The sequence below is a fragment of the Mobula birostris genome, chromosome 5 (genome assembly GCF_030028105.1).
Source record: "Mobula birostris isolate sMobBir1 chromosome 5, sMobBir1.hap1, whole genome shotgun sequence".
Classification (NCBI taxonomy): domain Eukaryota; kingdom Metazoa; phylum Chordata; class Chondrichthyes; order Myliobatiformes; family Myliobatidae; genus Mobula; species Mobula birostris.
In genome coordinates, this window is record NC_092374.1 from 80739986 (window position 1) to 80763807 (window position 23822).

The 23822-nt window shown below is 47.1% G+C and overlaps 1 protein-coding gene across 2 annotated transcripts; it reads left to right on the forward strand.

Moving 5' to 3' along the window:
* The first annotated feature begins 389 nt into the window (after window positions 1-389).
* On the forward strand, window positions 390-22939 carry cyb5d1 (cytochrome b5 domain containing 1). 2 transcript variants are annotated; one of them, XM_072257201.1, is made up of 4 exons: window positions 390-543; window positions 3616-3692; window positions 17861-18079; window positions 22590-22939. In XM_072257201.1, the coding sequence occupies exons 1-4, from the start codon at window positions 399-401 to the stop codon at window positions 22818-22820; spliced, it is 672 nt and encodes a 223-aa protein (XP_072113302.1). In that variant the 5' UTR covers window positions 390-398; the 3' UTR covers window positions 22821-22939. The 2 variants fall into 2 exon arrangements, with proteins under 2 accessions (XP_072113302.1, XP_072113301.1); XM_072257200.1 differs by lacking the exon at window positions 3616-3692 and having other exon boundaries at window positions 412-543.
* Window positions 22940-23822: the final 883 nt, after the last annotated feature.

Consider the following 23822-nt stretch of genomic DNA (forward strand, 5'->3'; position numbering starts at 1 on the left):
TATCGCGAAACCAGACATATTTTCCCCCCGCCCACGCAGCGGGAAAACATCGCGAGGACAGTCGGATGTCAATCGCCTCAGCTTCCCAGACGTCCCCTGTTCATCAGCCTGCCGCCTAAATTACGCATCGACATGCCAAATATCGCGAGAATAGATTAATCCTATCGTTCGTGGGAGAAGCTGCCCCACCAGAGTCAAACATCGCGAAAACTGTTGAAGCTCCTCCTTCACCAAAGCTGTGCGGCAATTCTAAGTTCAATATCTTATATCCTCTGGTTTTATACATGAGATTAAAATAATAATTAAAATATGAATGATGTGTTCTGATTCGGCTAGTGACACGCGAAGCATACCGGTAGTTGTAGTTTGATACGGACACTGACGTTCCTGCCATCTCCATGGTGACGTTGGACGCCAGCGCCATGCTGCACTCCCGTTACTACTCTCCGAATGAGGTGGCGGTGCACAACACGGTGGACGACCTGTGGGTGTCCTACCTGGGCAGGGTGTTCGACCTCACCCCACTGGCCCAGGAGTTCCAAGGTATTCGAGTCTCATGATCCGAGAGGAAGCGTGCTGGGGTGGTGGCCTACGCGGAGGGAGCGCAGCTGGTGCTGAGGAACCGTCGCGGGTATAGCGGTCAAAGTTAAGGGAGCGCCGCAGGTCGAGCAGCCAGAGCTGAGGCAGCGCCGGGGGTCGGGCGGCGAGAGCTGAGGCAGCGCCGGGGGTCGGGCGGCGAGAGCTGAGGCAGCGCCGGGGGTCGGGCGGCGAGAGCTGAGGCAGCGCCGGGGGTCGGGCGGCGAGAGCTGAGGCAGCGCCGGGGGTCGGGCGGCGAGAGCTGAGGCAGCGCCGGGGGTCGGGCGGCGAGAGCTGAGGCAGCGCCGGGGGTCGGGCGGCGAGAGCTGAGGCAGCGCCGGGGGTCGGGCGGCGAGAGCTGAGGCAGCGCCGGGGGTCGGGCGGCGAGAGCTGAGGCAGCGCCGGGGGTCGGGCGGCGAGAGCTGAGGCAGCGCCGGGGGTCGGGCGGCGAGAGCTGAGGCAGCGCCGGGGGTCGGGCGGCGAGAGCTGAGGCAGCGCCGGGGGTCGGGCGGCGAGAGCTGAGGCAGCGCCGGGGGTCGGGCGGCGAGAGCTGAGGCAGCGCCGCGGGTCGAGCGGCCAGAGCGGAGGCAGAACCGGGGGTCGGGCGGCGAGAGCTGTGGGAGCGCCGGGGGTCGGGCGGCGAGAGCTGAGGCAGAGCTGGGGGTCGGGCGGCGAGAGCTGAGGCAGCGCCGGGGGTCGGGCGGCGAGAGCTGAGGCAGCGCCGGGGGTCGGGCGGCGAGAGCTGAGGCAGCGCCGGGGGTCGGGCGGCGAGAGCTGAGGCAGCGCCGGGGGTCGGGCGGCGAGAGCTGTGGGAGCGCCGGGGGTCGGGCGGCGAGAGCTGAGGCAGCGCCGGGGATCGGGCGGCGAGAGCTGTGGGAGCGCCGGGGGTCGGGCGGCGAGAGCTGAGGCAGCGCCGGGGATCGGGCGGCGAGAGCTGTGGGAGCGCCGGGGGTCGGGCGGCGAGAGCTGAGGCAGCGCTGCAAGGCGTGCGGACAGAACTGAGGGAGCGACGTGGGTATATCAGTCTTCACCAATGGACTCAGAGACTCCACTTCAGCCATTGGGCCTTCAACTTCCCCACTGGACTCTAGTTATCCCATCTTATTAAAGAGCCTGATGGTTGAGGGATAATAACTCTCTTTGGACTTGCTGGAGTGAATCCTGAGTCTCTAATACCTTCTACCTAATGACAGCAGCAGAAACCATTTCTGTGATGGTAACAGAAAAACTAAGGTATGAGCTGGGCTTCGATGGAGACCACAGCTTTGCGCCATCTTGACCAATCTCTGCAACACTCACAACACTCTGGAGGAATTCAGTAGGTCGGGCAGCATCCGTGGAAACGATGAGTCGACGTTTCGGGCGGGAACCCTTCGTCAGGACTGTAGAGGGAAGGGACAGAGGCCCTATAAAGAAGGTGGGGGAGGGTGGGAAGGAGAAGGCTGGTAGGTTCCAGGTGAAAAACCAGTGAGGGGAAAGATAAAGGGGTGGGGGAGGGGAAGCAGGGAGGTGATAGGCAGGAAAGGTGAAGGAATAGGGGAAAACACAATGGGTAGTAGAAGGAGGCGGAACCATGAGGGAGGTGGTAGGCAGCTGGGGGAGAGGGCAGAGTGACATAGGGACAGGGGAAGGGAGGGGGAGGGAATTACCAGAAGCTGGGGAATTCTATGTTCATACCAAGGGGCTGGAGACTACTTAGATGGTATATGAGGTGTTGCTCTTCCAACCTGAGTTTAGCGTCATCATGGCAGTAGAGGAGTAGTAGACCCCACCACTAAGCACATCTTTCCCTCTCCACCCCTCTCCGCCTTCTGCAGGAATGGGTCCCTCTGCGACTCCCTGGTCCACACATCCCTCCCCACTGATCTCCCACCCGGCACTTATCCCTGTAAGCGCAAGTGCTACACCTGTCCCTACACCTCCTCTCTTGCCACCATTCAGGGCCCCAAACAGTACTTCCAGGTGAGGCAACACTTCACTTGTGAGTCTGTTGGGGTCACCTATTGCATCCGGTGATTCTGGTGCGGCCTCCTCTACATCGGTGAAACCTGACACAGATTGGGGACCGCTTCGTCGAGCACCTCCGCTCGTCCGCCAAAACAGACAGGATCTCCCGGTTGCCACCCAGTTCAACTGTGCTTCCCATTCCCATTCAGATATGTCCATACATGGCCTCCTCTACTGCCATGATGAGGCTAAACTCAGGTTGGAGGAGCAACACCTCATATACCGTCTAGGTAGTCTCCAGCCCCTTGGTATGAACATTGAATTCTCCAACTTCCGGTAATTCCCTCCCCCTCCCCCTCCCCCTCCCCCTCCCCCTCCCTCCCTTCCCCTATCCCTATGTCGCTCTGCCCCCTCCCCCAGCTGCCTATCACCTCCCTCATGGTTCCGCCTCCTTCTACTACCCATTGTGTTTTCCCCATTCCTTCTTCACCTTTCCTGCCTATCACCTCTCTGCTTCCCCTCCCCGACCCCTTTATCTTTCCCCTTACTGGTTTTTCACCTGGAACCTATCAGCCTTCTCCTTCCCACCCTCCCCCCACCTTCTTTATAGGGCCTCTGCCCCTTCCCTCTACAGTCCTGACGAAAGGTTCCGGCCCGAAACATCAACCCATCTTTTCGACGGATGCTGCCCGACCTGCTGAGTTCCTCCAGCGTGTTGTGAGTGTTGCTTTGACCCCAGCATCTGCAGAGTATTTTGTGTTGACCAGTCTCTGATTGGCTATGCAGAATCTTATGGTGGGGGTGAGGGAGAGGGGAAATAAACAAGTTTGTCCAACTTCTCCTTGTGGTTAATACTCTCAAATATTCTGATAACCTCTTCTGCACCCTCTCCGAGGTGAAAGATCCCTTCGCCCTTGAGGTGTTAGAAACCCACCTGGGTTGGGTAACAAGACCTGAGGTCTGCTTACCACACCCTTTCTGCACCCCCCTTGACACAGAGAAGCTCCATGGAGAGTGTAGGTGTGCTCAGACTGTTTGGCTTTCCTTTCCCCTCTTCCTTCATCCATTCCCATTCTGAATTCTTCCGATTAGGTGATGTTCTGCTGAAACCTATTATAGAAGCAGCTGGGCAAGACATCAGCCACTGGTTCGATGAGGAACGAGAAGATGTGAGTAGAGTTTTAAGCTCAGGAGGCTATGGTGTGACAGAAGTGAAGATGGAAACGTGGCGGTCAGTGTGGACATGGTGTTCCAAAGGCCCTTCCTCCGTGCGGTATGGTTCTCTGACTGTATTAGTTTCACCTTGTGGAGAAGAAGATCAAGTGTGCCGATAGTACCTTTTAATAATTGCAAGCAATTACCATCTTGCACTGAACAATGTCTCAATCCTGACGACCACCCATGGTGAACATGACTATAACGGCCTGGGAGTCAGAGTTTGAACTTTCAATCCAGGCGTCCTCTGCAAGGAGTTTGTATGTCCTCCCTGTGGAATGCATGGGTTTTCCGGACCAGTTATTAGGTTAATTGATCTTTGCATATTGTCCTGTGATTATGCTAGGGTTAAATGTTGTTTATTTGGTGATATAACACAGAACAGCCCTTTGAGCCACACTGCCCCCAGCAATCCCTGACAACCCCGATTAACCCTAACTGAATCATGGGACAATGAATAATGACCAATTAACCTACTAACTGTTTTGTCTTTGGAATGAGGGAGGAAACCGGAGCATCCAGGGATAACCCGCGCATTCCACAGGGGTTACATACAGAGGATGCCAGGATTGAACTCCAAACTCTGGTGACCTAAGCTGTAGGGACGTTGCGCTAACCACTACACAACAGTCACATCCAAATCAGGGATTGCCGGGCATTGCGGTTGGGAGGGCCTATTCCACGCCGTATCTCTAAACAAACAAATAACATCCAACACACACAAAATGCTGGTGAACACAGCAGGCCAGGCAGTATCTATAGGAAGAGGTACAGCCAACGTTTCGGGCCGAGACCCTTCGTCATAACATAACTGGCAGCTTGCCAGAAAGGAACCAATTACAAAGGTGTTGATTGAATTGTGTTATCCAACAACTCCAGGTAGTTGAGTACTGATCGCAGAGTACCACAATGAACCATTTGTCTTGACTAGCCTGCAATTCCTTTTACTTATCCAAGTGACCAATGCAGCTCATGCACCATCCGGAACATCTTTGAGAAGGAGGTGGTGAGTTACCCCCTTCAGCTGCTGCATTCTCTGGATTGAAGGTTTCCCAATATTACCTTGAAATAGGGATTCCAGGATCTAGAACTGGTGAGGGAGCAGGTGGCGGGGCAGAGGTACGTCTCTACCAAAGGAGGTGTAAGGAGCTCCTTCCCTCTGCTAGCCTGCAGGTCACCTTTGGGCAAGGTGTAGCACCTGATTAGCACCCTCCCCCCACCCCCGATCAGGGTCACGTGGAATCATGGGAGCAGGTGGTGTCTATCACAAGTCCTGGTTCTTCGACCACTGACACCAGGCAGACACTCTCTGAAGAGTATCAGTAATGGCTGGGGTCACTTGTCTTGTAAAGGCACTGCCCAGCTGCCCAGAAGAAAGCAATAGCAAGCCACTTCTGTAGAAAAATTTGCCAAGAGCAATCATGGTCATGGAGAGCACATGATTACCCACGTCATACGGCGCGGCACATGATGGTAAGGGAGCATGAAATGTTGTTTAGGGTCAAGATGGAGGGCTTACTTGTGAGATTTATGCCTATCTTGTCCTCCTCTTCCTTTACCTCATAAACTTGTCCAATTGGACCATGAGAGCATCTTTGTTATCTGCTTTATCTTTCCTTGTGGTACCAAGTTACATATTCATAAAATTGGTGGGTAGGGAAGGTTTTTCTGAATCTCTGTGGTACTTCTCTGGTTTCAGATACGTACATGTATGGTTGCTCAGTTCACAATGTGTAACAGTTTGATTGCTTTAGTCTGCATGCAGTGTGACTGCAAACATCTTCTCTTGATTGCTCATGCATCCATGCTGTTAAAGAAAAATTACGGCTCGCTTTTATCACAATTATTTTGTCTGGTTTTGCATTTTCCAGCATCTATAAAAGAAAGCTTGAAAGCCCGGACAACCAAATTGAAGAACAGCTTCTTGCCCCTGTGTTGAGAGACTCCTGAACCAGTCACCCCTCTCACTTCCCCTTCCTGGTGGGAATGCCACATTTTTGGACTCTTAATTCTACTGCTTTCTATTATTCCATTACTGTCACTTCAGCGCTTCTTATTTGCCCTGTTTCAGACTGAACTACCATCTTCGCACCATTTTGTTGAATTTTTACAACCCTTGGAGACATACTCAATAAATCTATAGAATAATAATCATAACAGTAACTGCACCAACTTGGTCATTCAACAAATGTGCAAAAGACAACAACAAACTGTGCAAATACAAAAATAAAGGAATAATAATAATAAATAAATGTCAAGAAAATGAGATGAAGAGTCCTTGAAAGTCAGTCTGTAGGTTGTAGGAACATTTCAATGATGGGGCAAGTGAAGTTCAGTGTTTCAAGAGCCTGATGGTTGAGGGGTAGTAACTGTTCCTGAACCTGGTGGTGTGAGTCCTGAGGCTCCTGTACCACCTTCCTGATGGCAGCAGTGAGAAGAGAGCATGTTTTGTATGGAGGGGTCCCTGATGATGGATGCTGCTTTCCTGTGTCAGCATTTAATGTAGATCTGCTCTATGGTGGGGAAGGCTTTACCTGTGATGGATTGGGCTGTATCCACTTCCTATCGTAGGATTATTTCTACAAGAGGTTTGAGGTAATTTACTTTTTATTTTTTCCTACTTCTCGTCTAGTACTTGTGTACTTGTATATCTGTGCTCTTGTAATGCTACTGTGACACTGTAATTTCCTTTGGGATCAATAATGTATCTATCTGTCTATCATCTACATTTGCTTCATTGAACAAGGAATTTCATTAGTACTTTCTGGTGTGTAGGACAATAAACTAACGTGAAACCTTTATCTCTACTGTAATGTAGGTCTCTGAATGAAATATGAAAATAGAAGGGAGGATTTAAAATAAAATTATTTTGGGAAATTGGTATTACAGGCAAAAGCACCATTTCTTACCTACAGTATACTGCAAAAGTCTTAGGCACATAAAAATAACTGAAGTGCCTAAGGCTTTTGCACAGTACTGTAGTAATATTATGTATTGCACTGTACTGCTGCCATAGACAAAAACATATTTCATTACATATGTGAGTAATGATAAACCTGATTCTGATATGGGTCTCTGTTGAGGACTGAGAGTGGGAAGAGGGCAGGGAGAGGGGAATCATGGTTGGGAAAAAGGGAAGGGAGAGGGGAGGGAGCAGGAAACAACAGAGAGACATTCTGTAATGATCAATAAACCAATTATTTGGAATCAAAGGACCTTGCCTGGTGTCTCAGGGCTGGATGTGTCCGCGCCCACACTAACCCCCAACAGTGGCACTCCTTCTCTGCCACCTGTCCCGCACCGCTCCTGCATCTCTCCACACTCGCCATTACCAACATCCTTTGCTCCTGCTAGATTTACAAACTGCCTCACCGCTCCACATTGACAAATACAGTACTGTGCAAAAATCTTAGGCACCCTAGCTATATATGTGTGCCTAAGACTTTTGCACAGTACTGTAGTTTAGTTATCTTCCAGCAGTGGTAAGTCCTCCTAGATAAGGTATACCCACAGTTGGAGAGGGAGATCCAGGGATGAAAGGGGTCGGTGATATATTTCCAAATTGGGAAAAAGTAGGGCTTGGACGCCGTAGGTGCTGATCTTTCCCTGCACCTGCTTCCCTTGTCTATCATGGCATTGGGAGGTGTGGCCGGGGTTAGTAATTGCAATGCATTTTGTAGATGATCCACTGGAGGGAGTTAATACAAAACATAAAGCATTACAGCTGAAGAACAGACCCTTTGGCCCATGAAAATTTGCTGAAAATATTCAGGATAGTTGATGAGGTGTCAATTAACTATCCACTTAATCCTAGGTGATTTCAGATTTCTTGAATGTTGTTGGCAGTGAGTATCCCATCACAATGGTGATCAGAATGATTTTAGTGGCTTTGAATGTGAAGTGTAGGTGGTTTAATTCTCTCTTATTTGTCACTGACTACCACCTGGCATGAATATGACCTGTCACTTAGCAACCTCCATCCCTCAATGTCGACAATTGGTGTACTATTGTTAGGTGTACCAAGGTATGGTGAGAAGTTTTTGTTTGCGTGCCATTTATACAGAACATTCCTCTCAGGCCTCTGGTGGAGATTGACCACGGATACCGCATCCAAGCTGAGTATGTGTTGAGCAAGCCAGGCCAGTACGATATGGAGACAAAGCTGTTGCCCATGTAGCTAGCTCCCCCTCTCCACGCATCTGATCAATCCAAAGGAACGGCAGAGACAAGACAGTTTGGCACCAGCAGTGTTGTAGGTGTTGCTGTTCAGTGTTGAACTCAGTGTAGGACTGCTTCAGGGATTCCAGCTCTGGATTTTTCCCTTGGGGATTACTCCTGAAAACTTCCCCATGAGTGGAAGGCTGTGAAGGTTTGAAATCTGAGTTTTCCTTCTCCTAGATGAGCTGCCAACCACGGCTGACAAGCCCCATCTGCCTGAAGCGACTGGTTTTAAGGCGCCAATAACCCGCCTTTGCCCCTTCTCCTACCAGAAGAAATGGTTCCACTGGGCTTGGTAGTTAAGCCACGCGTGAAGGCCAGGAGCTGGACTTGGTTATCAGAGGCTGTTAGAGGCATACGCCATTGAGAGCATTTAATAGGTAGTGGGAGCTTATCCACACTACCACTCCCAGCTATACAGATCATCCATATGTAAGTATATTTTCCATACGTAAGTAGAAAAATATGGAATATGGCGTTAAGAGTTATAGAAAAAGTGCAGTGAAAGTAGGCAAATAGTATACAAGGACAACAGCAAGATAGATTATGAAATCAACAATTCATCCTTAATGTATAAGGTCCATTCAAGAATCTGATTACAGTGGGGTAAAAGTTTGGTCTATCCAGGTGAAGGGTCTCAACCCAAAACATCGTCTGTCCTGAAATATCAACTGTTTATTCATTTCCATAGATGCTGCCTGACCTGCTGAATTCCTCCAGCATTTTGTGTGTCTGTTGGAGTCATCTACTGTATCCAGTGCTCCCGGTGTGGCCTCCAGTATATCGGTGAGACTCAACGTAAATTGGGAGACTGCTTCATTGAGCACTTACACTCCGTCCATCATAAAAAGTGGGATCTCCCAGTGGCCACACATTTTAATTCCACTTTCCATTCTGACATGTCAATTTCTACCCCCCCCTTCACCATTTCCCATTCCCTTTTCCCTCTCATCTTATCTCCTTGCCTGCCCATCACCTCCTTCTGGTGCTCCTCCCCCTTTTCTTTCATGGCCTTCTGTTCTCTCCTATTAGGGTGCTCACTATCTCTTTCACCAGTCAACTGGCCAGCTTTTTACTTCACCCCTCCCCATTTTACCTATTGCCTTGTGTTTCTTCCTCCCCTCCCCTCACTTTCTAACTCTGACTCCTCATATTTTTTTCTTTGGTCCTGATGAAGGGTCTCAGCCTGAAACGTCGACTGTTCTTTATTCCATAGATGCTGCCTGGCCTGCTGAGTTCCTCCAGCGTTTTGCATGTGTTGCTTGGATTTCCAGCATCTGCAGAATCTCTTGTGTTTATGACCGCCTGTCTATTTTCCTCCATGAATGCTGCCCGAGCCACTGAGTTCCTCCAGCATTGTGTGTTACTGTCTAGCATCTGGGTTTGGCTCCATGCATATTAGCAGCTGCTTAGTTTGCTAAGGAACTGAATCGAAATTTCCCCATTTCTGATTTTGTGTTGGATGGGCATTTGTTAATTAAGTGATGGTTGGCCCAAGAACACAGCCTCAGGGTGGAAATATTTGACAACAACCACCTTCCTCTGTATAAAGTGTGACTCCAATGACTGGAGTAAATGCACTGGATACCCGTAATCCTCCGCTCTTCCCGGTTTCCTTGATGATACTCTCTCAAATGACGTCAAGGACAGTCACCCTCAGCTTGTCGAAGAAAGCACAGCAACGCTTCTACTTCCGTAGGAGTTTGCGGAGATTCAGCGTGGCATCTGGAACTTTGACAAACTTCTACAGATGTGTAGTGGAGGGTGTATTGCCTGGCTGGATCCCAGCCTGGTATGGAAACACCAGTGCCTTTGAATGGAAAATCCTAGTGAATTGAAAAGCTAGTGGATTTGGCCCAGTACATCACAGGTAAAGTCCTCACAACCATTAAATACATCTGCTTGAAATACTGTCGTAGGAAAGCAGCATCCGCCATCAGGGACCCCCACCACCCAGGCCATGCTTTCTTCTCCTTTCTGTAAAAGGATTCGCACCACCAGGTTCAAGAACAGTTATTACCCCTCAACCATCAGGCTCTTGAATAAAAGGGGATAACTACACTCACTTGCCCCATCATTGGGATGTTTTCCACAACCAATATTCTCACCTTTATCTCATTATTTATTAGGAGTTTCATTAGGGGTTTGAGGAGATCTGGTATGTCAAGGAGCGGTGCCTCAAGTAGGTGACATCTATCAGTAAAGGACCCCCACCACCCAGAACATGCCCTCTTCTCATTGTTACCATCAGGAGGGAGGTACAGGAGCCTGAAGGCTCACACCCAGTGATTGTTTACTCCCCTCCGCCATATGGTTCCTAAATGGACATCGAACACTACCTCATTTTTTGTAAAATATATATTATTTTTTGTACTATATTTAATATATTTTATATACATCTGTATACTTACTGTAATTTATTTTCTTTCTATATTAGAACATAAAATAGTACAGCACAGTACAGGCCCTTTGGCCCATAATGTTGTGCTGACCCTTAAACCCTGCCTCCCATATAACCCCCCCCCCACCCTGAATTCCTCCATATACCTGTCTAGTAGTCTCTTAAACTTCACTAGTGTATCTGCCTCCACCACTGACTCAGGCAATGCATTCCATGCACCAACCACTCTGAGTAAAAAAACTTCCTCTAATATCCCCCTTGAACTTCCCACCCCTTGCCTTAAAGCCATGTCCTCTTGTACTGAGCAGTGGTGCCCTGGGGAAGAGGCGCTGGCTAGCCACTATCTATTCCTCTTATTATCTTGTATATCTCTATCATGTCTCCTCTCATCCTCCTCCTCTCCAAAGAGTAAAGCCCAAATATTATCATATATTGCATTGAACTGCTGCTGTTAAGTTAACAAATTTCACGACACATAGCAGTATTAATAAACCTGAATTCTGATTCTAATTTTGTTGCCTCTGCACTCTGGTTAATCTTTCATTGATCCTGTTATAGTTACTATTCTATAGATTTACTGAGTATGCCCAGAGGAAAATGAATCTCAGGGTTGTATATGGTAACCTATGTGTACTTTGATAATAAAATTTACTTTGAACTCTATAATTCTGTTCTTTAGTGTGTGTTCAAGCTCAGGTCTGGAACAGAATGATGCTGACAATATGCAAGCTGAACATCTGTGGTTAGTTATTGCCGAGTAAGTGCTGCTTGAAGACACTGTTAACAACACCATTCATCACTTTGCTGAAGGTTTAGAGAAAACTTATTGAGTGGTAATTAGATGGATGGGTTTGTCCAGCTTTTGCCATACCTGGGTGATTTTTTTTACAATGTTGGGTAGATGGCAGTGTTGTAGCTGTGTTGCTGCTAGTTGTGGATCACTGATCTTCAGTATGACAGTGGCACGTTGCCTGGTCCCGCCTGCATTTATTGCCCTCAGTTGTGTGTCGTGTCACGTGATGTGAATCAAATTGGCATTAGTGACATTGGCGACCTTGAAAATAAGCCAAGAAACTTCAAATTTCAACTAATAATAGAAGTCAGTAATTGATATAAAAGATTCAAAGTACATTTATTATCGAAGTGTGTATACAGAATACCACTCTGAGATTTGTCCTCCCACAGGCAGCCATGAAACAAAGAAACACCATGGAACCTGTTCAAGAAAACATCAGACACCCAATGCGATAAAAAATGAACACATTCAACAAATGGCAAAAAGCGAGTGAATAACACACAGAATACAAAACCAGGAGTCCAGTAGTATTCAGTTTAGTTCAGTTCAGTGCCCAGCTACTAGCCCACTGTAGGGCGCAGGTCCATTCTTCACTGAAGCGCCCCAGACCACATCAATCACCACAATCAAACATAGAAAATAGGTGCAGGAGTAGGCCATTCGGCCCTTCGAGCCTGCACCGCCATTTATTATGATCATGGCTGATCATCCAACTCAGAACCCTGCACCAGCCTTCCCTCCATACCCTCTGATCCCCCTAGCCACAAGGGCCATATCTAACTCCCTCTTAAATATAGCCAATGAACTGGCCTCAACTGTTTCCTGAGGCAGAGAATTCCACAGATTCACCACTCTCTGTGTGAAGAAGTTTTTCCTAATCTCAGTCCTAAAAGGCTCCGCCTTTATCCTCAAACTGTGGCCCCTCATTCTTGACTTCCCCAACATCAGGAACAATCTTCCTGCATCTAGCCTGTCCAATCCCTTTAGGATTTTATACGTTTCAATCAGATCCCCCCTCAATCTTCTAAATTCCAAGGAGTACAAGCCTAGTTCATCCAGTCTTTCATCATATGAAAGTCCTGCCATCCCAAGAATCAATCTGGTGAACCTTCTCTGTACTTCCTCTATGGCAAGGATGTCTTTCCTCAGATTAGGGGACCAAAACTGCACACAATACTCCAGGTGTGGTCTCACCAAGGCCTTGTACAACTGCAGTAGTACCTCCCTGCTCCTGTACTCGAATCCTCTTGCTATAAATGCCAGCATACCATTCGCCTTTTTCACTGCCTGCTGTACCTGCATGCCCACTTTCAATGACTGGTGTATAATGAAACCCAGGTCTCGTTGCACCTCCCCTTTTCCTAATCGGCCACCATTCAGATAATAATCTGTTTTCCTATTTTTGCCACCAAAGTGGATAACTTCACATTTATCCACATTAAATTGCATCTGCCATGAATTTGCCCACTCACCCAACCTATCCAAGTCACCCTGCATCCTCTTAGCATCCTCCTCACAGCTAACACTGCCGCCCAGCTTCATGTCATCCGCAAACTTGGAGATGCTGCATTTAATTCCCTCATCCAAGTCATTAATATATATTGTAAACAACTGGGGTCCCAGCACTGAGCCTTGCGGTACCCCACTAGTCACTGCCTGCCATTCTGAAAAGGTCCCATTTATTCCTACTCTTTGCTTCCTGTCTGCTAACCAATTCTCTATCCACATCAATACCTTACCCCCAATACCGTGTGCTTTAAGTTTGCACACTAATCTCCTGTGTGGGACCTTGTCAAAAGCCTTTTGAAAATCCAAATATACCACATCCACTGGTTCTCCCCTATCCACTCTACTAGTTACATCCTCAAAAAATTCTATGAGATTCGTCAGACATGATTTTCCTTTCACAAATCCATGCTGACTTTGTCCGATGATTTCACTGCTTTCCAAATGTGCTGTTATCACATCTTTGATAACTGACTCCAGCAGTTTCCCCACCACCGATGTTAGGCTAACCGGTCTATAATTCCCTGGTTTCTCTCTCCCTCCTTTTTTAAAAAGTGGGGTTACATTAGCCACCCTCCAATCCTCAGGAACTAGTCCAGAATCTAACGAGTTTTGAAAAATTATCACTAATGCATCCACTATTTCTTGGGCTACTTCCTTAAGCACTCTGGGATGCAGACCATCTGGCCCTGGGGATTTATCTGCCTTTAATCCCTTCAATTTACCTAACACCACTTCCCTACTAACATGTATTTCGCTCAGTTCCTCCATCTCACTGGATCCTCTGTCCCCTAATATTTCTGGAAGATTATTTATGTCCTCCTTAGTGAAGACAGAACCAAAGTAATTATTCAATTGGTCTGCCATGTCCTTGCTCCCCATAATCAATTCACCTGTTTCTGTCTGTAGGGGACCTACATTTGTCTTTACCAGTCTTTTCCTTTTTACATATCTATAAAAGCTTTTACAGTCAGTTTTTATGTTCCCTGCCAGTTTTCTCTCATAATCTTTTTCCCCCTTCCTAATTAAGCCTTTTGTCCTCCTCTGCTGAACTCTGAATTTCTCCCAGTCTTCAGGTGAGCCACTTTTTCTGGCTAATTTGTATGCTTCTTCTTTGGAATTGATACTATCCCTAATTTCTCTTGTCAGTCACGGGTGCACTACCTTCCTTGATTTATTCTTTTGCCAAACTGGGATGAACAATTGTTGTAGTTCATCCATGCAATCTTTAAGTGCTTGCCATTGCATATCCACCGTCAATCCTTTAAGTGTCATTTGCCAGTCTATCTTAGCTAATTCACGTCTCATACCTTCAAAGTTACCCCTCTTTAAGTTCAGAACCTTTGTTTCTGAATTAACTATGTCACTCTCCATCTTAATGAAGAATTCCACCATATTATGGTCACTCTTACCCAAGGGGCCTCTCACGACAAGATTGCTAATTAACCCTTCCTCATTGCTCAAAACCCAGTCCAGAATAGCCTGCTCTCTAGTCGGTTCCTCAACATGTTGGTTCAAAAAACCATCCCACATACAGTCCAAGAAATCCTCTTCCTCAGCACCTTTACCAATTTGGTTCACCCAATCTACATGTAGATTGAAGTCACCCATTATAACTGCTGTTCCTTTATTGCACACATTTCTAATTTCCTGTTTAATACCATCCCTGACCTCACTACTACTGTTAGGAGGCCTGTACACAACTCCCACCAGCGTTTTCTGCCCCTTAGTGTTATGCAGCTCTACTGATATCGATTCCACATCTTCCCAGCTTAGGTCCTTCCTTTCTATTGCGTTAATCTCTTCTTTAACCAGCAACGCCACCCCACCTCCTTTTCTTTCATGTCTATCCCTCCTGAATATTGAATATCCCTGAACGTTGAGCTCCCATCCTTGGTCACCCTGGAGCCATGTCTCTGTGATCCTAACTATATCATATTCATTAATAACAATCTGCACTTTCAATTCATCCACCTTGTTACGAATGCTCCTTGCATTGACACACAAAGCCTTCAGGCGCTCTTTTACAACTCTCTTAGCCCTTATACAATTATGTTGAAAAGTGGCCCTTTTTGATGCTTGCCCTGGATTTGTCGGCCTGCCACTTTTACTTTTCTCCTTACTACTTTTTGCTTCTACCCTCACTTTACACCCCTCTGTCTCTCTGCACTGGTTCCCATCCCCCTGTTGTGAACTAACCTCCTCTCACCTAGCCTCTTTAATTTGATTCCCACCCCCCAACCATTCTAGTTTAAAGTCACCTCAGTAGCCCTCGCTCAAACCGCTCAAAAACAGCAAAAAATGAGAGTAACCAGAATCCAGGAGCACATGCAACAGGAAGCTCAAAGTTCATGCAACACTCCAACAACACAAGTCCTCAGCTTTGCCAATCAATCCAGGCAAGGTGGATCCCAAGGCTTCTGCACTTTCCTCCGACAGCAGCTAGCGAGAGGGAGAGGAAGACCGGGCAAACCTGAGCGGACGGCGTCGAACACCCGCCTGTCCTCCGCTCTCATCCTCATCGACTTCAGCCTTGCTTCACACCTCAATCGGAGGGAATCAATGGAGTCAATCATGGGCCCATGCCCTTGATGCCTCGATTGGAGGGAAGCAATCATGGACTTGAGCTCGTCTCCAGGGTTCCAGGCCTCCAAGCCACACACTCTGCACATCCATGGCCTGTACACACGGCCATGTGAAATGATGGTACATCAATTGCTCTGCCCAACAGCATAAGAAATTGCACAGAGTTGTGGACACAGCCCAGTTCATCATGAAAATCAGCCTCCATTCCATAAGATTGAGGGGAGATTTGTTAGCGGTATGAGGGGTGAATGCAAGCAGGCTTTTCCACTGAGGTTGGGTGGGAGTACTACTAGAGGTCATGAGTTAAGGGTGAAAGGTGATCTCCCAATCTACCTTGCCATGGCCCATGGACTTTACTTGAATGTCTGCACTGCACTTTCTCTGTAACTGTAACTCTCTATTCTGCTTTCCTTTTGCTTCCTCATTTACTTGTAGATATTGAAATAATCTGTCTGGATGCCACGCAAACCAAAGCTTTGACTATATTTTGGTATATATGACAGAAATAAACCATTGCCAAAAATGTCAAAAGGTCCATGAGCCAACTGAGATACTACACAGTGTTGGGAGAGGTAGGTCTTCTTACTCAAGTTTAACTGTTGGTGCAAAGCAGTCACAGTGGGGCAAATCCCAGAGACACCACCTTAGTCGAAGTGCAAATAATTACATATTGTAAATGAGAAACACGAGAAAGTCTGCAGGTGCTGGAAATCTTGAGCAACACAGACAAAATGCTGGAGGAACTCAGCAGGTCAGGCAGCATCTATGGAAGTCAATGTTTCAGGCCGACACCCTTCTGTAGGACATCCTGGTTAAGGGCCTCAACCCAAAATGGTGACTGTTTATTCTTTTCCATAGATTCTGCCTGACCTGCTAAGTTCCTCCAGCATTTTGTGTTTGTTACTTTATATTATAAGTGAGATTTGGTTTGTATTCTCTCTAATTGAGCTGTTGAAGATGATTAAAAGGTGTAATTGTGTAGAGAGCAAGAAAGAGAAAAGGAGACCTCTGGAAGCTGTCTAGAATAAGGACAACCTAGAATCAAAGTTCAGCCTGTAACTAACCTTTGCAATTTGGCCTGGCGCTTAAATTGACGAACCCTTGGGTCTTTCCTCGCTCTCAGGCCCGACCTCAATTCTGCCACATCAAATCATCTCCAATTCTGTTTCAGCAGTGGCCAAACATTCAGAAATAACTAAAAATGGCCTAAAAATCAGAACCAGGGTTCTGGGAGGCACCCATTCACACCCAGAATAGTGGGTGCCTGTCCCCAGAAAGCCATCAAGTCTTGGGTTGATATAAAATGATGGTCAGATTTTTGTTGGGCAAAGTGATGAAATGTTATGGAACTGCTAAAGGGAAAGGGTGATCCAGAAGAGTGACCAAATGGTCTCAAGAGGCCAAAAGATCTCCTCTTCCTTTGACCGCCTTGAATCCTGTTCACCATTTCTGCTCAATCAGCCATTCATTTTTGAACATAGAACAATTCTGCACATGACATGCCCTTTGGCCCACAATGTCTGTGCCAACCATGATGGCAATTTAATCTAATACTTTCTGTCTGCACATGCTCCATATCCCTCCATTCCCTGTATAATCAAATATATATCTAAATGCCTTTTAAATATTGCTATAGCATCTGCTCCCACCACTTCTCGTGGTTTGCCCTGCAAGCCTCTTTTAACTTCCCTCCTCTCATCTTAAACCTATGACCTTCAGTATTTGATAGTTCCATCCTGGGATAAAGATTCTGATACACTTTTGCCAGGTCTCTCCACAGCTCGCAAATCTGACAAACCTCTCCATGGAGGTGAGGAGGTGAACTAAAAATACTTAAGTTTTTTTTTTCTCATTTTTCCCCTTGCTAACTAACCTTGCAATATACAAGAAGAGGTGAGAGGGTTGCATTTGTGGAGCCCTTCTCCTCCTGATCCTCGCCCCTCCGACTTTCACTCTGCTTCTGGGACAGATGGGGTGGCGAGACCTTGCATTGTGAAGATTACTGGGGGAATTTAATGAAGTAGATAAGTCTGAAAGTCTGTGGGGAACTGGCACTGATACTGGGTTGGGCAGATTAGGCACGAAACAGTTAGCATACGATGAGTGTTTGATGACACTCGGCCAGTACCTGATTGAGTTCGGGAGGATGAAAGAGGGATCTCAGTGAAACCTACCAGATACTGAAAGGCCTGGGTAGAGTGGACATGGAGAGGATGTTCTCATCAATGGGACAATCTAGGATCCGAGGGCACAGTCCCTGAATAAAGAGACATCCCTTTAGAACTGAGATGAGGTGGATTTTCTTTAGCCGGGGGTGGTGAATCTTTGGAATTTTTTGCCACAGACAGCTGTGGAGGTCATGTCATTGGGTGTACTTAAGGCAAAGAATGGGGTTGGGGAAAACATCAGCCATGATTGATTGGTGGAGCAGACTCAATAGGCCAAATGGTCTAATTCTGCTTCTATATCTTATGGAATGGTGGGACAGGCTCAAGGAGCTGCTCCTGTTTTCCTGTGTTTCCCCTGTTCTTAATCCTTAACCCAAGAGAGATATATTGTATCTAGACGCTTGGGACTGAAGCAGCCGAGCATTTACCTCTTCACTTCCAACGCAGGTCCGCATTGAGATCGACCAGCTCACCAACTGTCAGAAGTACCACACCCCTCATGGCCGCTTCATCCACATCCCCCCACCAATGCCGCAGAGCAACTGGTTTAACGATTTCGGGACGCCCTGGTGGAAAGATCCAAAGTACGAGGTCGGAATTTTAAGTGAGAAAACAAGATACATCCGCATCATCAACACTCTCACAGCCCAGGAACAAGTGCTTGAGGTACAGAATGCCCTGTGGTCATTGTAGATGGGAGGGGTATTTGCGGTATCATTAATTGTCTGTTAAAAACGTAGGGCACGCCTGTTCCCTTTTGAGGAACAGTTCATAAGCAAGAAGTGCTGCACTGTGTATGACACTGAGCTGTAGAATAAGAGGGTGGGGAGAGGGGAAAGCCTGCAAGCTGGCAGGTGATAGGCGGAAGAGGTAAATGGCCAGAGAAGGAATCTGAGAGAGGACAGTGGACCATAAATGAAAGGAAGTGGGAAACCAGGGGGAGGTGATGGGTTGGTCAAGAGAAGAGAATCAGAATCAGGTTTACTATCAAGGGCAGCAGTTGTGAAATTTGTTGACTTTGCAGCAGCAGTACATTGCAATACATAATAATAGCGAGAAAAACGCGAATTACGGTAAGTGTGTGTGTATATGTATGTGTGTATATATATATAAACTAGAAAGATTAAATAAGTAGTACAAAAACAGAAACGAAGAAGTAGTGACAAAGTGTTCATCGGTCCAGTGCCCATTCAGGAATTGGATGGCAGAGGGGAAGAAGCTGTTCCTGAATTGTTCAATGTGTGCCTTCAGGCTTCTGTACCTCCTCCCTGATGGTAGCAATGACAACAAGGCATGTCCTGGGTGAAGGGGGTCCTTAATGATGGATGCCGCCATTTTGAGGCATCACTCCTTGAAGATGTCCTGGATACTATGGAGGCTGGTGCCCATGACGGAGCTGACTGAGTTCGCAACTCTGCATTTTATTTCAATCCTGTTCAGTAGTATTCCTCCCGCACCCCCCCCCCCCTTACCAATCAGTAATGCAGCCAGTTAGAATGCTCTCCATGGTACATCTGGAAATTTTTGAGTGTTTTGTAAAAAGGCCACCAGAATGGGGCAAAAAAAGGGGTTGGGAAATGGGAGTGGTTACCTGAAAGTTAATCAGATTAGAGACTACACAGCTGGGCTATGAGATGAAACACTGATTTCTCAAACTTCTTGTAATTGCTGCCCCCTCTCCTTCACCATTCCCTATTCCCATTTTCCTCTCTCACCTTATCTCCTTACCTGCCCATCGCCTCTCCTTCCTTTTCTTCCATGACATCTGGCCCTCTCCCATCCGATTCCCCTTTCTCCAGCCCTTTACCTCCTTCACCAATCGACTTTGCAGCTCTTTACATCAACCCGCCCCCTCTCCCAGTTTCACCAATCACCTGCCACCTGTACTTATTCCTCCCCTCCCCCACCCTCTTACTCTGACTTTTCATCTGTTTTTTCCAGCCCTAATGAAGGGTCTGGGCCCAAAACATTAACTGTTTAATCTTTTCTATAGATACTGCATGGCCTGCTAAGTACCTCCAGCATTTTTGTGTGTATTTCTTTGATTTCCAGCATCTGCAGACCTTCTCCTGTTTGGAATATGAGATATTTCTCCTTCAGCTTGAGTTTGGCCTCTTCATGCAGTAGAGGAGGCCGTGGACAGACAAGTCAATGTGGGAATGGGAACTTGAAATGAAATGGATGGCCTTCAGAGATCCCAGCTGTTGTAGCAGACAGAGCGAAGGTGCTCGATGAAGCAGTGTCCCAATCGATGTTTCACTGAGTCTCACTGATGTAGAGAAGCTGCACTGGCAGCATAGGATACGGTAAATGACCCCGACAGACTCACAAGCGAAGTTTTGCCTCACCTGGTCTGTGTGCGGCCCTGAATGGTGGTGAGGGAGGGGGTGTAAGGGCAAGTGAGTCAGCATTTATGACGGTTGTGGAGATAAGTGCCAGGAGAGAGATCTGTGGGGAGGGATGGGTGGACAAGGACACAGAGTGATTTCCACCAACCACCCACCCTCCTGCTCTCACCTATCACCTGCCAGCTTGTACTCCCCCCACACCTCAACTTTCTTATTCTGACTTCTGCCCCCTTCCTTTCCAGTCCCGAGGAGGGGTCTCGACCTGAAACGTGGACAGTTTATTCTTCTCCATTGATGCTGACTGACTTGCTGTGTTCCTCCAGCATTTTGTGGATGTTGAACAGCATTTATGGCCCATAAAGATGCATCTTTGTGAACCACTGCAGTTAGTTTGGTGGACAATGCCCTCAGTAATGTTGTGTCTGGGGTGGGGGGTGGTGGGGTTCCTGGATTTGAAACCAATAGCAATTCAGAAACCGGAAGGTCCTCTTCTCTCGCACACCCTCCCGACTGGAAGCACACACATTGATGTATCCCAGTCTCAAACTCTCAGAGAGAACACTGTACACTCATGTCTCTCAGTCCACAGGCCAATGTGTACTGTCTCTCAGTCTTTCACTCTTGTATCTCAACAATGTCTGGTGTCTCTCATTTCCTTTATCTCAAGGAGATACCCATACACAGACTGGGCTACTTCACATACTGTACATAATGACTCATATCAATGAAGGAGGCTATTTGGCCCGGTGTCTCCATGCTGGATTTTAGGGTAATCTCCCTTCCCATCTGTCAGCCCACAGCTCTGTAGAACATGTCTGTGTTCGTTATTGGAACTATCTTCCCTTCTGTACAAACTGGCAGTTTGTGAAACACACAATACTGGTGCACAATCAGCAGTGTGAACTGGAATTTATTATGAGACCAAATCTACCCTCTTCACCGCCCGCCCTTACTCATTTCCATGCTCCAGCTTCCTCTCTTATCAGATCCCACCATCTGCAGCCCTTTGTCACTTGGATCTATCTCTCATCTCCAACACTCTGTCATTATTTCCACTCTCCCCTCCTCCATCTATCCATCACCCCCTTCACCTGGATCCACCCATCAGCTCCCAGCCTCTGTCACTATTCCCTCTCTCCCCTCCTCAACTGCTCATTGCCCCTGCTCACCTGGATCCACCCCTCGCCTGCTGGATCTTGCCTCACTGTATCTTTCAGTCCAGGGAGACCTCAACTCTGGGAAAACAGGTACAGGGTGTCCACCACATCTCTGCCTCTTGTTTTATTTTAAACTTCTATCAGTTCTCCCCTCAGTCTCCAGCACTACAGAGAAAAAAACACAAGTTCATCCAACCTGTCCTTATAGCAGATGCTCTCTTATCCAGACAGCATCCCGTCGAACCTCTTGTGCATCCTTTCCAAACCTACACATCATTCCTGAAATGGGACCAGAATTGACCAGAATCCTGCAGATACAGCTTAACCAGAGCTTTAAAAAGCTGCAGTTGTATTTCACCTCAGCTCATCCTTCCCAATTCACATTAAAATGCATCACAGGACACAAAGCACATTCAAGATGAAAAACTAAACAAAAAAAAACTAGCAGAATCACATCCTGTCATCTTATGCTAAGATATATACATCTAACTTCCTGACTCTTGAACTCAGTGCCTTGCCTAATCAAGGCCAGCATGCCATATACCTTATTAACCTCCTTATCGACCTGTGTAGCCACTTTCCCATCCCAGGAGCAATGGGTTTGAACCTTATATCCTTTTGTCCATCGGCACTAAGGGTTTTGCCATCAGCAGTGCACTGTTCCTTTACATTTGATCTACTTGCACGTGGCTGGGTTAATCTCCATCCACCATTTCTCTGCCTGCATTCAGATTATCTAACAAAGGATGTGTGATGTCAGAGAGGTTTCAGAAGTGGTTTATGAGAATGATTGGCCTCTGGACCTGTACTCACTGAAATTCAGAAGAATGAGGGTGGATCTCATTGAAACCTATTAATGTTGAAAGGCCACGATGGTGGACGTGGAGAGGATATTTTCTTCGGTGGGAGAGTCCAGGACCAGACGGCATAGCCTATGAATAGAGAGACTCCATTTAGAATGGAGATGAGCAGGAATTTTTTTAGCCAGAGAGTGGTGAATCTGTGGAATTTGTTGCCACAGGTGGCTGTGGAGGCCAAGTCATTGGGTATATTTAAGGCAGAGGTTGACAGGTTCTTGATTTGTCAGGGCATGAAAGAATACAGGGAGAAGGCAAGAGATTGGGGCTGAGGGGGAAATGGATAAGGCATAATGAAATGGCTGAGCAGACTTGATGGCCAAATGGCTTAATTTTGCTCCTATATCTTATTGTCATATGGCATCCAAAACACTGCCTACATCTGAGAACTTAATAACCCACCCATCCATGTTTCCGTCCTAGTCCATTCCATATATTATCGCAAACAGCAGAGGTCTCACTACCAGCTTCTGAGAAATACCACTAGTCAAGGACACAGAAGGAAACAGTGACAACTGGGGAGATGGCTCAGAGAAAGTGAGAATTAAATCGGGTCAGGCCTTTCCAACTTAGTTGAAAGGAGAGGGATGGTTAGAACTGTTGTTTAGTTTACAGAGGGCCAAGAAAGGATGGGACATTGGATTAAAGCCCATAGGAGGAGATAATTGGACTCAACAACTATCTGGAACTGGAAGAATAGAAAAGGATTAATTGAAAGTTTTAGACACAAACTCTCTTTGGTGGAAAGTGGTGGAATCCAAAATGAGAATGTGATATCCAATGGTGTTGTTTTACTTCCCCGGTCACTGGCCAGGTATGCAGTGAGGAGACAATTAACGAAATCCTGGAGCGGTACCTGACGTACAACGCTCACGCGGCAAGCTATACCTGGAAGTATGATGGAGTGCAGCTGGACATGGACAAGACTCTAGAGGAGAATGGGATCGTGGACGAGGACGAGATGTTCTATGAGCTGCAGATGGAGCCCGATAACTACCACCAATCCATTCTACTCTATTTCAATGACGACCTTACGGAGCTGTAGGCCTCAGTGACTACAGCAGGCCGGGTATTACCTCTCAACACCTTTGCCCTGCTTCCTCCCTGTGTTAATTATATAGGAATGTTCTGTTGTTCAATAAAGATGAGCTTTGTCACTAGTCATTCCTTAAGAATGTGCTGTATAGCTAACTCTCAGATAGTGAGGAATCCTTCTGTGTTACCACTGGCATGGAGGAAAAGAGGAAGCTGGGGGTGAGCGCTCAAGGGAGGAGGTCGAGGCTGACTGGGGAGAGATGAGGTGGTTCTTATTGAAGCATTAAAACCAGGACAAGCAAGCTTGTTCTCTACCCTATGCTCCCTTCACTTCCTCCTAACCTCCGCCCTCTGAAGATGCTAAAACGTTTCTTTACTGTATGAGGCCTCCGTAGGTCAGGGTCAACCATGGATGGTGCATCCTAGCTGTCAAATATGCAAGCCAGGTCAGTATAATATGGAGAGAAAGCTCCATCTCTCTTCGCGTCTGATGAACCCAAAGGAACGGCAGAGACTGAGGTAGTTTGGCACCAGCGCTCTCATAGGAGTTGCCAGTCAGCATTAAACTCAATGTAAGACTGCCCTAGGGAGCCCAGCTTCAGACCTATCCGTCAGAGTTTACTCCCGAAACCTCCCCATGCTGCAAGGCAGCGGAGCTTTGAGACCGCAGCTTCCCTGCTCCTAGATGAGCTGCCAACCACGGCTGGTAGTTAGTTAGTTAGTTAGTTAGTCATACTTTATTGATCACGTGGGAAATTGGTTTTTGTTACAGTTGCACCATAAATAATAAATAGTAATAGAACCATAAATAGTTAAATAGTAATATGTAAATTATGCCAGTAAATTATGAAATAAATCCAGGACCAGCCTATCGGCTCAGGGTGTCTGACCCTCCAAGGGAGGAGTTATAAAGTTTGATGGCCACAGGCAGGAATGACTTCCTCTGACGCTCAGTGCTGCATCTTGGAGGAATGAGTCTTTGGCTGAATGTACTCCTGTGCCCACCCAGTAC